At 39.7% G+C, this 13,475-nt stretch overlaps 1 protein-coding gene across 1 annotated transcript; it reads right to left on the reverse strand.

Moving 5' to 3' along the window:
* Positions 1-903: 903 nt before the first annotated feature.
* On the reverse strand, positions 904-12,103 carry LOC110054705 (uncharacterized). The gene is made up of 6 exons (XM_089287355.1): positions 10,630-12,103; positions 6,592-7,481; positions 4,613-4,834; positions 4,095-4,146; positions 3,155-3,286; positions 904-1,988 (listed from the first exon to the last, which is right to left on the reverse strand). Exons 2-6 carry the CDS (start codon positions 7,420-7,422, stop codon positions 1,798-1,800), a joined length of 1,428 nt encoding a protein of 475 aa, XP_089143481.1. The 5' UTR covers positions 7,423-7,481; positions 10,630-12,103; the 3' UTR covers positions 904-1,797.
* Between the last annotated feature and the right edge of the window lie 1,372 nt (positions 12,104-13,475).

A 13,475-nucleotide genomic window follows, 5' to 3' on the forward strand; every position in this document is an offset into this window, starting at 1 on the left:
AAGGGGGCGGGGGGAGGTAGAGAGGAGGCGTTGTCTTGCTAAAGAAGCCCTGCTGCCTGGCTTTATGGCTATTTAATTTGGACAGAAATAAAGATTTCGCGTTCCAGTGAAGTCAACCATTTGTTTTGGACTCGTCCCTTTCATAAAACCCACGAAGCAAGCTTTACAGTCCTCATTCCAAGCAATATTGTTATATAGTTTTCGCTCACATTGACTTGTCCTGAAAGCCCTTTTTCAACTGAGGTAAATTGTTAGAAAAGCATCAGAAGATCATCAAAAGTGAATTTCTTACTCCTATCGGGTATCATCGGTATTATCTAGCATAAGTACCATCCCAGAATCATGGAAAAGACGGTTTTCACAACATGGGAAGAGACCATGGGCGCCACGAAATTCGTCTATGGCCATTGACACATTTCTCATGCTTCCCAGCCAGTTAAAGCTATCGCCTCCAATCAAAAACTGCAAACAATATTACAAAGATGCAAAATTATTGCAAAGTTTTCAGTTTAAAACTATATACAGATTTCTTGCTGGAAATGCAAGCCTTGTTAAAATTGGTGTCACTAAAAACGATATTTGCACCTTTTGTAATGATGCTTCAGAGACAGCATACTCGGAGACCCAGGGGTACCTAGTCCGGACGATGAGATATTTTTGGGCGAAAGTTTACATCAAGAGAAGGAAAGGGGGAATATCGTGTCGCCCGAAAATATCGCATCGTCCCGACTAGCTGCCCCTGGGTCTCCGAGGGTGCAGAGACAATGGAACATTGGTGATAGTATGAATTTGAACTTACTGGAAGCGATCGAAGACTTTGATTAAGCGATTTGCACGGGAACATTCAAAGGTTGTTTGTCGGCTTTTAGGGAACCTTAGGGAGCTTGGAGCCAAGCAGACCTGTTCTAAAAAAATCTATTTTATTTCCAGTTAAAGTGCTCTTCTTGAGCAATAAAATTTATTACATACTTTGAATTCATATTTACATCAACTTTCTTGAGCTGGAAATAAAGCCTTTAATAGACTTTCGTTCGGAATTGTACGGCAAATTATTAGCAAGACAAATAACATAAGACGTTTAGGCTCTGGACAGGTACGCAAACAACACAACTGAGGAACCTTTACCAAATCGACTCAAAAGTTCGATTATTTTAACATTTACCGGAGGTAAGACTGGTAGAAACAGGCATTGCCTTTTACCATAAACGTAAATATTTTAGAAACAAGTCTTGTGACGTCTCATCTACTTGTTCTCGGTTCCTGTCAACAATCCAAAAGCTCACAGTTTAATTCTTAGTTAAACCTCGCGTTGACTTTCTTGTGGAACATTCACAAAACATATGACTCTTAATGAACCCTCATGGAGGGAGGAAAGTAGGAAGACTGAAAAAGTTATGGAAGCACGTATTAACAGTAGTGACACTGGACTATATCATGAACCCATGGAGCTAATGATATATTAAAATGCATTTCTCATTATTTCACTGTGCACCCTACCAACCCCATTTAAATAAATATAAAGCTAAAATCTTGTTGCCTTGCATCGTCCAATGACGTATAAATTACATGGTGTAGTGGCTTTTGCATTGTATGAAATAAAAGAGCTTTGTACATTAAGAATATGGAAATTAGGAAATTCTGTGTCAAATTTCTACAACATACTTTGTTATTTTATACAAATATTTAGAAGTAGGCACTATTTCAATTGTCACACAACACTAAGTCCAAGAAGAATTGCGTGACAATCCAAATAACAAGAGACAGCCCTTTTAACCAGTATCATCAGATTGAGCAAAGTCACATGCCATTAGGAGCTGTTGAAGTGTGAGTGCCTGGGATCTCCTTTAGTGCATTGTCACATGACATAAGTCTCTTGTGGAGCCTGTCTACTTCATTATCACATCTCTTCCTTTTCAGTTTAAGCTGCGACACTTCCAGTTTCATTCGCTCAATTTCCTTCAATTTGGTGCTGATTTGAGCATCAAACTCTGCAAGGAAAAGAAAACATGGCCAAATAGTACATAAAAATGGTGAGAATTTTGATTAAAGAGCATCTTTGGTCCATTCTTTTTACAAATGTTAATGACAATTTTGTTGCCATACAGTGAAACCTGTATTAAGCAGACACCCTTGGGACACTCACTACTGTCCGCTTAATACAGGGTGTCCACTCTAAGAAGGCAATAATAGTTAATTATCAACCCTTTTGTAACAGTGTAATTCAGTGTAAGATCAAAGACTGCTCATAGCACAATGTCCAGTCAGTCAATGCATCAATCTGGAATAATTTACTTAGCTTTAAAATAACATTGCTGAACAACGTTGAAGGAATCTGAGCTGAGCTTTTAGAAGTAAAAAGCCCATGAAGTGTTGGCTTATTGCAGGTTTTGTGCAACAAAATGGCTCAATATTGGTGGCTGCATCTGCTTAACAGAGGTGTCCGCTGAATGTAGGTTTCTTTTACAGTAAATGTGGGAGGAAAATTTTGGGACTCGCGCAGGTGTCCACTTAATACCGATTTCACTATACTTGAACTGATCTGAACAATGATGCTACAGGCAACTCAAGCTCTGTATAGTAGAGGAAAGATATTGTTTAGCTTGGGTGGGGAAGATATTTAACAATTATCCCATGAGCGTGCATTGGATACGAGTGGAAGCGTGAGTGGAATAACTGTTTTATTAAGAAAACCTCCCCATAGGCGTACACTTACCATATTTTTAGAGTATGGTATAACTGCTCATATACCATGATGGCTTAGCCAAAGAAACTCATGAACTGCATTATTCAGTGATCCAGTTTTTTAAAAATAATGGTTTGCCACTACCTTTTAATAGAGTGAACAGTGTCAATGAAGTTCTCTTTTGCACTCATGAAATGACAACAGTCAGGAAGCCATTAAAGAAAATGAAGAATACAAGAGAATTTTGTTGGCTAGTTATTTAGTACAAGGGGGCAGAGCATAATAACTAACAAATATTTTAGTATTTTGGGTATGGCTAAATACTAGGAGTACATTGTGCAGTAGAACTGTAGCACTCAAAAAGTGGTAGGTACCACTTATACCTGTAGAGGCAAGTAGGACAAATGAACCAACATTTACATAGGAAACATTACTGGACCTATATGAGAAGCATTTTTAGTAAAGACGCACCTTTTGCTTGAGTTTGTATTTTTCGTAGGTTTCCCTCATCTCTACTGCGAGCCCTTGCCAGTAATGCTGAGACATCATGCAGTAACCCTGCTTCTCCAAGGTGTTTAAGTAATGGCGAATTGCCTAAAAAGTCTAAACATAAGAGTTTTAGGGGCAAAGTCTAGAGTCTCCTTATAGTTTCTCATACATCTATGGAAAAATATTTAGCTGACCTTTTCAGTCAAGTGTTGTAAAACCAAAACCACAACCAAAACCAAAGTAATTACTCTGACCAGTCACAAAGGACACACCCAATCCAGTAAACCAGTCAAAACTGTTAGCAAGTTTTTTAAACCAAACACTTAGCGAAGTAACACAAACCCAAAGAGAAATGCAAACTACTCCTGACACTATCTTTCGCTCTTATCATCAGGCTGTTTATTCCCAGTGCCTGCTTGCTTGCTTGCTTGAGTTACTAGTCACAACAATTTTCAATTCAGTCTCTTGTGTGACTGTTGTATAATCCTCCCAACTAATCTGTCAGCATGGGACAGTTGGTATGGTGGACAAGACAAGCCTGGCTGATTTTGTAGCATATGGCAGGGTCATGTAAAAGGCCTATTTTAAACAGCAAATTTTGTAGTGAGAATGTACCAAGGTGTGTACCCTCAGGTAAAAACCCTTGAAAGAGAATGAGAGTTCATTTAAAAAAACATGTACTCATGACATGCTGTAAGAAAGGATCTGTGCACTTTCTCTGTTATTCTACATTTTCCTGTTATTTTCTTTAATCAAACAGACATACAGTGTTGGCAACAAATCCCTATGAAGCACTCCATTGGTATGGAATTTGATTGGCCAGTATTTCAAATGTCCCTCAAGTGCTCAGGGACTGGTGTCTGATGCCTGCTACTACACAGGCTGCAGAACACAATAAACTGCTAAGCAGTGTGGTACTGACCTGAGCAGGATGCACTGCTTGAAGCTTGCTCTTCTTGTAACTGCTGAATTTGCTGCAAAAAAAAAAAGAATTACTGCATACTTAATACAGAGGAAAGGACACAGGTTCATCACCACTCCTACAAATGAATGGGATGGTACATGTAGTCCACGATTTAGGTATCTTATGCTAGACTACCCAGTGCCATTTTATACTGTCAAGTCAAGTTAAAGAGACTGCATTATTCAGGACAAAGTGGTCCACAATACCAGATCTTACACTGGAAGATTATTCTGGAAGTATTGATACTTTTACTAGATGAGATGCTAGACCATCGCTGGTTACTACCCCGCCCAATCACTTTGTTGCCCAACCACCAATTACTTCGACTGATTGCCCTAACAGTTCATCAATACCAGTGTATATCCCCAGGTAGAGAGAGGCACAGATATGCTCACCACTAAACAACAGGAAGGACTTTGACATTTTTAATTTAAGCTAACAATGCACAGTACACCATGCAAGCTGACGCAAGTTACCTGCTCAGCATCCTCATTATCATCTAGGGGCTCGACCTTGATATTCACTGACTGCACATGAGCAATACGTGGATAACCAAGTGAGTCATCATCCTCATTGTCCATCATTGTTGCGCTCACTGGCGACTGCTCATCAATGCTGAGAGGAGGTGATGGTGTAACAAGGCCGGCAAAACTTATGTCTCCAGTGCTCTCGGCAACTGTCTCATCAGTTTCAACCATCTGATGATGTGAATAATAATCTCAAATTAATATCAGTGTCATTCTGACTCCCTGAAGATTAGATTATCATCAAATTGTCAATTAATTGACCTTGCTCCCAATGTGTGGCTTCATAGCTCAGTTGCTAGAGCATTGCACCGGCATCGCTGAGGTCAATGGGTTCGAATCCCTTTGAAGCCCTGATTTTTTCAGGCTTCTTCTTTCCAATTGCTTAAATTGGAAAATTTACTGCGATGATCATTCTTCACTTTCATCTACAACCGCAGTTCAAATATCAATTATTCCATATAAACTTTGCATCAAACAGTACATTCACAGGGCAGACAGACTTACTCGTGTTGTCAATCATACACAACATAGCCTGTGCAACTTGGTGGTTTAAATTTCTTATGCAAATTTATAAGCAATTTGGGCACGAGCAAACAAAGTGGCAAAGCCACAAAAAAGAACTCCAAAGCCATGAAAACAAGCAGTGAAGCTACGGCCACGAGGAACCACCTGCCTGGATTACCTACATTTTTTATTGCTGCCCCCTATTACATATTTTTACAACCTGATGACAGGTTTTGTGGATTGTATCAACCCAACCAATCAGAGCATAGATCATAATATGAAACTTCCAACTTAGCAGGAAAATGCCACTGTGATACTGTAGAGTCTATCAAAACAATACTATCTGATGCGGTGTTTGCTTGATGGCGGCGAAGGGGGATACAGCAGAAAAGCCTGAAAAGGGAGGAATCGAGAGAAGTGTAAATGCTAATCATGCACTTTGCTGTTGTCCACTCAAGATCAAATTTGGAGAATTTAAACATTTCCATGCAAAACCTTTACAAGGTCTCTGAGCGTGAAGGATTTCAAAATGACACTTTGTCAGAAATCTGCTCGAAAATTGGTCTACAAATAGACAGATCAGACAATTTACCTGATTGCGTGTGCCATGCCCGTGCATGTAAAATAAGAAACTCATTTGAGCTGTATAATTTCATCTACTCAAACCTGCAGAAAAGGAAGTGAGTCACAATTGAAGTTTCTGATGACTCAAGCAGATGCAAGCATCTATTTCCAATGACCATTTCATTGCCAGATCAAAGTCCTCAAACAAGAAAAGGACATCATTTACGATAACATTTCTAAAATTTGGTCGCCAATGATGCTCTTTAACAGTGAAATAACAATATTGGTTCTTGTAGATGACAATTCTAGTTTGGCGAGCACAAACGTGTTAAAAAATCATGCTTTTGCCAATGCCTGTCGGGCAAAATGGCCATCACATCACTCCCATGAAGCAAATTGTTTATGGCTGTTTCTTGCTCATGTTTGAGTTAACAATTTCGTCACCTTCGCGAAGAATATTCAGGCCCGATAACGCTTTTGACAATGCTTTCTCAACCATTTTCTTTTTATGCACCAAAGATCTGCATAGTAAAACAGTGTTGTTCCTTGGAGCTGTCCCTTGGGAGACAACAGAAAATTTTGATTGATGTGTTAGCCTTCCTATCCAATGGCAATGGCTTGTACGCCAGGGTATGGGACAAACAAAAAATGTCGGTAATCTGGGCAGGTGGTTTCTCAGTTGTTTCTCTCCCAGGCTCCTCCTCCCTTTCTTAGCATGTTCAAATTCCTAATAAACCGCCAAGCTATGCAGGCTATACTCAACACAAACCTCCCTTAAACAAACATTTGACAGTTTTGGTGACTGACACAAATAGGAAATATAGATTGAAATAATAATATTACCAGCACTAGAAACCTACCCTGATAAGTTCCTCCACAATGGATTCAGATCCACTGGCATTTAGTGCAATATCTAAGGCTGTCTGCCCTTCATTGTTTCGGATACTTCTGTCTGCACCAGCAACAATAAGTGACCTGATGGCCTGAGTGCAGTATTCAATTTTGTGTTTTTCACCTCGAGCTAAAATGTGCAGTACTGTTTCGCCAGCAATGTTAACTGCATTCAGAATGGCATCTGCATAATCCCCCATCTTCTTGCCTTTGTTCACAATCACCTCTACACATGACAGAAAGAAGTTGGGTTTGTGATCTCCATTTACAAGCATTTTTGCTGCTGTGTGCAAAGGAGTATCTTCATGTGACTCATCTTTTATCAACAGGGCTTCCTTTAAGAGACCAACCATTTTTGCAAACTTTGGATTGAGTTCTTTCACTGTGAATTTTGGTCTTGATTTATACAACAGCTGGATAGCTCGATGCAGGGCAGTTTCACCTTTTCCTGATGATTTTGCCACGGAAGAAAATCCACTGGCAAGCATCCACTCTAGAGCATTACACTTGCCCAATGCTGCTGCCCAGTGAATGAGAGGGCATCTGTTTTCCAACACTGCATCTGGCACATCGTCGTCTTTTCCCCATCCACCTTTGGTGTATTTGTCAACACTTTCTTTCAAGTTGTCAAGATTTGACAAGGACCCCAGCATATCTGTACAGTTGATAATAGCCACTAACAGTTCATGGTGCTCTGGACACTCTTTATTTTTGTCACAGAACGGAGTACATTTACGCAACATAGGTTCTTGGTTTATTTTAGAGAAGTCTTGATATGCATTTGCCATGGAAGCCATCATTACACCCAAAACAGTGTAATGCTTTTCAAACTCTCTCTTTAGTTAATTTAAGCTGGAATCTGTGAAAAAAACAAAAAAAAAACATTTGATATAAGTTCCACAAAAACTAAATAGTCACCACCTGGAGACAGATATCTTGGATGGGGGTTAGCTTAGGATGTTTGTATTTTTGCTGCATCCTAATGCATGCCAAGGTGTCACGGCATTCACAATGCATGCCAAGATGTTGTGACATTCACAATGCATGCCAAGATGTTGTGGCATTCACAATGCATGCCATTCACAAAACAAATTTGATATAAGTTCCACAAACATTAAATAGTCACCACCTGGAGACAGATATCTTGGATGGGGGTCAGCTTAGGATGTTTGCATTTTTGCTTCATCCTAATGCATGCCAAGATGTTGTGACAATCACAATGCATGCCAAGATGTTGTGACATTCACAAAGCATGCTAGGATGCTGTGACATTCACAATGCATGCCAAGATGTCGTGACATTCACAATGCATGCCAAGATGTTGTGACATTCACAATGCATGTCAAGATGTTGTGGCATTCACAATGCATGCCAAGATTTTTTTTTATAGTTTATTTTACTGATACAAACATATTACAATATTGCAACAAATCACAAAAGTAGTGCAGAAAAAGAGGGTTGTTACAACTGATAATATTCTAATGAAAAATAGTTGATAATGTTTACGATAATAAATATTACAAACAATATGTCTCTCTAGCTTTGTACAAGTGTATATAGCTGGGGGAAATCGTAACATAGTCACGTCAAGTCATTTGTCTATTTCAAGCTGGATAATAAATTTGGATATGAATTCAGAAGTATCTTGTTTCTTTTGCATTGTTTTGCAAGCATAATGGTATTGCTTTGCATATAACAGAAGAAAACCCAAATCCTTTGTTTGGTTATCAGAAAGATTGGTGTTTGGTGTTGGTAAATTGAGAAAGCATTGTGGCGAGGTTAGGCTGACATTGATTTGGTGTAAACTATTGAACCATTGAAGAGACTTGTCACATAATTTCAAGAGAGATTGACAATCGAAGAATGCATGTTCAATAGAGTCATTTTCACCGCACAGAACACATTTGACACAGTCAGTTATTCCAAATCGATGAAGTTCTTTATTAGTGACTAGTATTCTGTGCAACAGCTTGAAATAGAATTGTCTTAACTTATTATCCCAAGTGATTTTATAATTGTTTTGAATACAGTTCACCCAATTGTCAGCAACTTCAGGACAATTTTTCCTCCATGATTTAATCGCAGTAGGTTCTGTTTTGATTTCCTCTACAAAAAGTTTATACAACTGCTTGCAGAAAGTTTTCTTTAAATTGAGAGTGATATCTTTAGATATTTGGAAATCGAAGTTTTCGCAAATTGAATTCAGATCCCCAAGGTCCATATTAACTGATGCGTAACTTTTTTCATTAGGCTATAGAGGTTTGATGATAAAAAGCATAAGCCCCGTTCCCTTTTCTTACAAAAATTGCTAATTTAAGTATATACATGTATTAAGCTCATCACGGAAGTATTTTGCATAATTTATTCCTTGAATCATTTTCAATATGCAACATTAATAAAACAGAAAATAATGATAAAAAACCCTACACTGTTCCTAGGCCTGCAAAGAGGAAACCCACTGTGTAAACAAAAGTTGATATTACAGGGGAGGGGAGGGGATAGTACTAAAATTCTTCAAATTTTAATTCATGTACTCAGATGTCAGGGGTTCAAGTCAGCTTAATTATGATAAAGAATTGGTGAATATAACTCCATCTTGCATGCAGAACTACATGGCCTTTTAAAGGTTAGACATCACCTGTTACAATCCAATATGTTGTATATGGCAGTGATTTACTAGACAAAATATAGGCTTTCCATCAGTTTCATGACATTTAAGAGTACATTATTATTTTTGTCTCAAAATCTGAGTAAGAAAAATAAATTCAGTTAACAGACACAAACCTAATAACTGCCATAATATTGCAAAAAGGCGAGCGATACTATTAAACGACAGCCAGTTGCCAGTAGATCATTTTACCTCCGTCTTCGCACTGATTATTTAATGTAAACAAAAAAATTAAATAAAGAAACACCCGACAGAAGTAAATGATTGTTCGACGCAATGGCTGTGCACAATATTACCGTCTATTGAGATTTATAGTTAAGAAGAGAGTTTTTGCCCTCAACTCGACTGGAGAACAGGAAACAAATAAACTGAAAATTATTGCTTGACGTCAACTGCCAAAAATAAATCTCTCGCTTTTGCGTAGTTCCTGACCCCCAGCCGGTTTCGCCAGATTTCGAAACATTTCGCTTGAATCGAAAAATACTTGCAATTTTACCGGCCAAACAGTCTTTCGTAGTACCCATTAACAAATAATTTGTACATTCTAATTCTTAGTGAGTCTATATGGGTTTGAAAAGCCCAGCGTCGCGGACGGACATGACACGTGGAATAGGTCGCGGTCTCGACTGTCTTCTTCAACCTCTAAGCAATCCGCGGTCGAGATTTTCATTCAAGAAGATGAAGGAAACTTCGAGTCCTTGTCTGAAATACTTATACACATATGAAATGTCGTCTCTACTACTCGAGGATATGGGAAAATATTGAGAAAACAAGTTTGAAGATTTGTTGTAATATAAGACAAGCGACTTCCCCTCGAATATAATATGTGCTGTCTCCATGTGTTTTCCTCCGCAGACTGATTACAGAAACACAGTTGCTATCAGCCTCTGGGTTACCAGCATTACACGAAAGGAACCAATTCTTCATTCGCTGGAGTTAACTTCATCGATTCATCGGAACTCTATCTTAAAAACAGAGTGCGTCCTTGCGCTCTGTCGTATTTCGTGTCGAGAATGGAAGGGTCGCGCGGTAGGAGCGTCGGCAAGTGAATGAACTGCTTGGTCTTGAAGACAACGACTGCTTTAGTCTTAACATTTCGAAGTTGGGTCGATACGGTCATTTGATGGGAAGGAGTAGATTTTTCAATCTTTCCCTTGACGAAAATGCTTTTCAGCGCGGAGACACCGAGCGAGAATATTCACGAGATAACGACAAGAATTAGCCTGCCTGCGCAGACAGCCATGAACGGGAGAGAGAAGGTATCCGTTACAACTCGATTTTCTCCCCGCTCACCGACTAATAGGCTGCTTCCAAGGAAAAGGGTTTAGTTTTTACTTACCTAATTATACGTCTTTAAAAGACGAAGGAATAGGCAAGGAATTGGCCGTCCGAATTAGGCTCCTTCGGTCGCAGACTTGAAGCTGACGAAAATGATTACACGGCAGCTTCCGTCATCCCTCAAGGGCGGTAGCCAGGCTGTCAATCAAAGTTGCCACCGCGGAAGGACGTGAAACACCAGGTATTATCTTCCTTCGACCTCATAGGCTGCCGCCGGAGTTTTGCATTTCAAATATCCTCTAGTTTGGCACCATAAACAAAGGACTATTGTAAGAGCATCTCGACATCTGCGGAGTAGTTGTCAGTTTGCCGCCTGCCCACAAGTCGTTTCTTGCTGGTTGCTCGCGTAACCTGCTGCGCTCACAAGCGAGTTGCGGCCGAGCGAGTGACTTCGCTAATTCCCAAGATTTCCCCGCTAATTCGTCTGCCCAACAACACTGAAACTGAAAATGTTTTTCTGATGTAAGGTTCGGAAGCATGCCGCAACCATCTGCCTTTCGTCGGCTGACCTCACGGGCTGCCGCCAAAAATTAAAAGCCAGAGAATTGAAGTGATAAATAATTACTATGTTTATTCAGTTGTATTCTCTGCACCATCTGCCTCGCCGAGGTGTTATGCGACATAAAAATTGACGCATCTCTCGATGTCGCAGCTTTGTTGCCTTTTATTTTTTTAAAATACGATACCAAGGGAAGTTAGGGAAAATAAACAGTGAAATTTAAATCTCGGAAACGTACTTCTCTGAGCCAAGGACGTATTTCTCGTCCTCAGGGAGAAGACACTGAAGAGCAAACAGGACTGTTCTAGAAGTTACTGTATTACCATATCAATTTCTCTGTGTCGAGCGTCCCCGACATTGACTACTTTTCAATGGTCGAATGTTGTTGGATACTAGCAGCTGAATAAAAAGGCGATTGCCGAATCATGAACATTATCTGACTAACAAAAGACCGTGTAACAGTGAGATTCATTTAAATCATTCAGTTCTTTCGTCTGTTAATTTGGCTGCATGCCAACTCGTCTCCAAGCGCTGAGTAGGGTAGCTCTTCCTTCTGGCTGATAAGATATCTCCCAGCAGCTCCAATAAGCCCCGCCAGTAGACTGACCTCTCGAGTCCGTGAAAATCAAACTGAAGACTCGGTTGTTCGAAGTACTCATCATCACAGACCTGCCGCTTGATGCTAGTCAGCCGGACGTAAAAGAAACAAGAGCAATAAAATTCACGATTATATTAAAGCTACAGTAGTTTATAATAGCTTAGTGTACTCCCAACCTACACAAAATTATGATTATGGCTAAAACACAAGCGTCCTGTCCCAAAGTGCCCTTCCTAAATAAGCACGATCCCTCTACTTCACCGATTATCAAACCCGTCTACGCTACGGGACCTGAGAGACCGAGTTCCCATATTAGTAACAGCATGTAGTCGAGGAAGGATTGTTTTCAGTCCTTAATTTTTCCAATACCGCAGACGCTTCCTGTGAAGAATGAAATGACAAGTCGGACCGCATTGCGAAGTCAGAAGTGTCGAGAAGTTACCGGAGTGATTATTTATACGGCAGCGTCTTACTCGAAGAGTCATCAAAACTTCATGTAGCACTCAAACGGAATCAGCTGGATAATGAGTAATGTATTTCAAGCCCGTTCGAGCTTTGACTACGAATTATTAAATATCGAAAACCTGCTTCTTCGTAACTAGCCAACACTGGTACGAGAGTACGTCAGTTATGACTGTAACATGACAAGGGTAGAAACGTCTTCGAAGCAACTTGAAACGGGCAAGCACCAAGCACTTCAGCAAACACTTCAGAAAGTAACGACCTCGTTTCCTTCGTTTCGTTCAAGTTTGACTCTTTTCTTATCAGTTCAGGTAGTTGCTAATTTCGATTTGCGCAGCTAAACCAACTTAACTTACCAATACAGGATTGTTTATGAAACGGATAAAGACAGTTGAGTTCAAGTTACATCGCATCAGACTAATCACAGTGATTTGTCCTTTCAGAGTGAAGATGAGTCCCGGGAGATTAGTACAGTGGAATTATGATTTTTCGCCTCCAAGGGAAACGAAAATTTTGTTCCAAATATCGGATAGTTCGAGAAATCGGGGCTAAATTTATGGTGTTCGAAGGTTCGAAAAAACGAGGGTTCAAGAGATCGGGATTCCACTCTATATCACCTGAAACAAATGTATCATTTTGATACAGCTTTGTTGTATTCGTTAGTTCAACTGTCCCTACGTCGCGTTTGAAGTCCTTCTATCGGACAGGAGGCTCGTTGACCCGTCGCGGAATTTTATCGCTACCTTCCAGAGTTCTTTACTTCCGTGTCGTTACTGTTGTTGTTGACTGAAGCCGCATGCGTGGTTTTTGAGAGGGGTGTTGCAGATAGTATCCTTCGTGCAACGCAACACAACGCAAATATACGAATTGGCACAATGCACACTATCTCTTCTAAATTGCCCAATATTTATTTGCAAAAATTGCAATATCCTGTAAAATCTGCAATATCTGTATGTAAAAATATGCAATATCTTGTAAAATGCGCCGCAACATCAAGTTGTAAAATATGCAATTTTCTCAGTGTAAACTGCACAATATCGATTCTTCAATATGCAAGTCTTGTATTGTATCCCTAGCAATTTCTTTTAATCCAATTGTCTCAACTGCGGCCTGAACTTACAGCTTCATTTCTTTATTTAAATTTGTTTAGTGACAATCAATAATCAAGGAGTTTCCGCCCCCGGTGTGATAAGCAAATGTCGTGATATATTTCTGCCCTGCAGGACCGTTGTTTCGTTTTCTCATTTACGTTCAAGCAGCATGTTTTCTTTTCTGATGGCTTCCACCT

Source organism: Orbicella faveolata, unplaced genomic scaffold, assembly GCF_042242905.1.
Source record: "Orbicella faveolata isolate gen_17 unplaced genomic scaffold, um_ofav_v1 contig_1, whole genome shotgun sequence".
NCBI classification, from domain to species: Eukaryota; Metazoa; Cnidaria; class Anthozoa; order Scleractinia; family Merulinidae; genus Orbicella; species Orbicella faveolata.

Coding starts and splice junctions, on each gene's coding strand:
- LOC110054705 (XM_089287355.1), bottom strand. CDS start 7,422: ATGATGGCTTCCATGGCAAATGCATATCAAGACTTCTCTAAAATAAAC. Junction 4,835..6,591: donor TTGTGGAGGAACTTATCAGG/GTAGGTTTCTAG, acceptor TCACATCATCAG/ATGGTTGAAACTGATGAGAC. Junction 4,147..4,612: donor ATAATGAGGATGCTGAGCAG/GTAACTTGCGTC, acceptor TTTTTTTTGCAG/CAAATTCAGCAGTTACAAGA.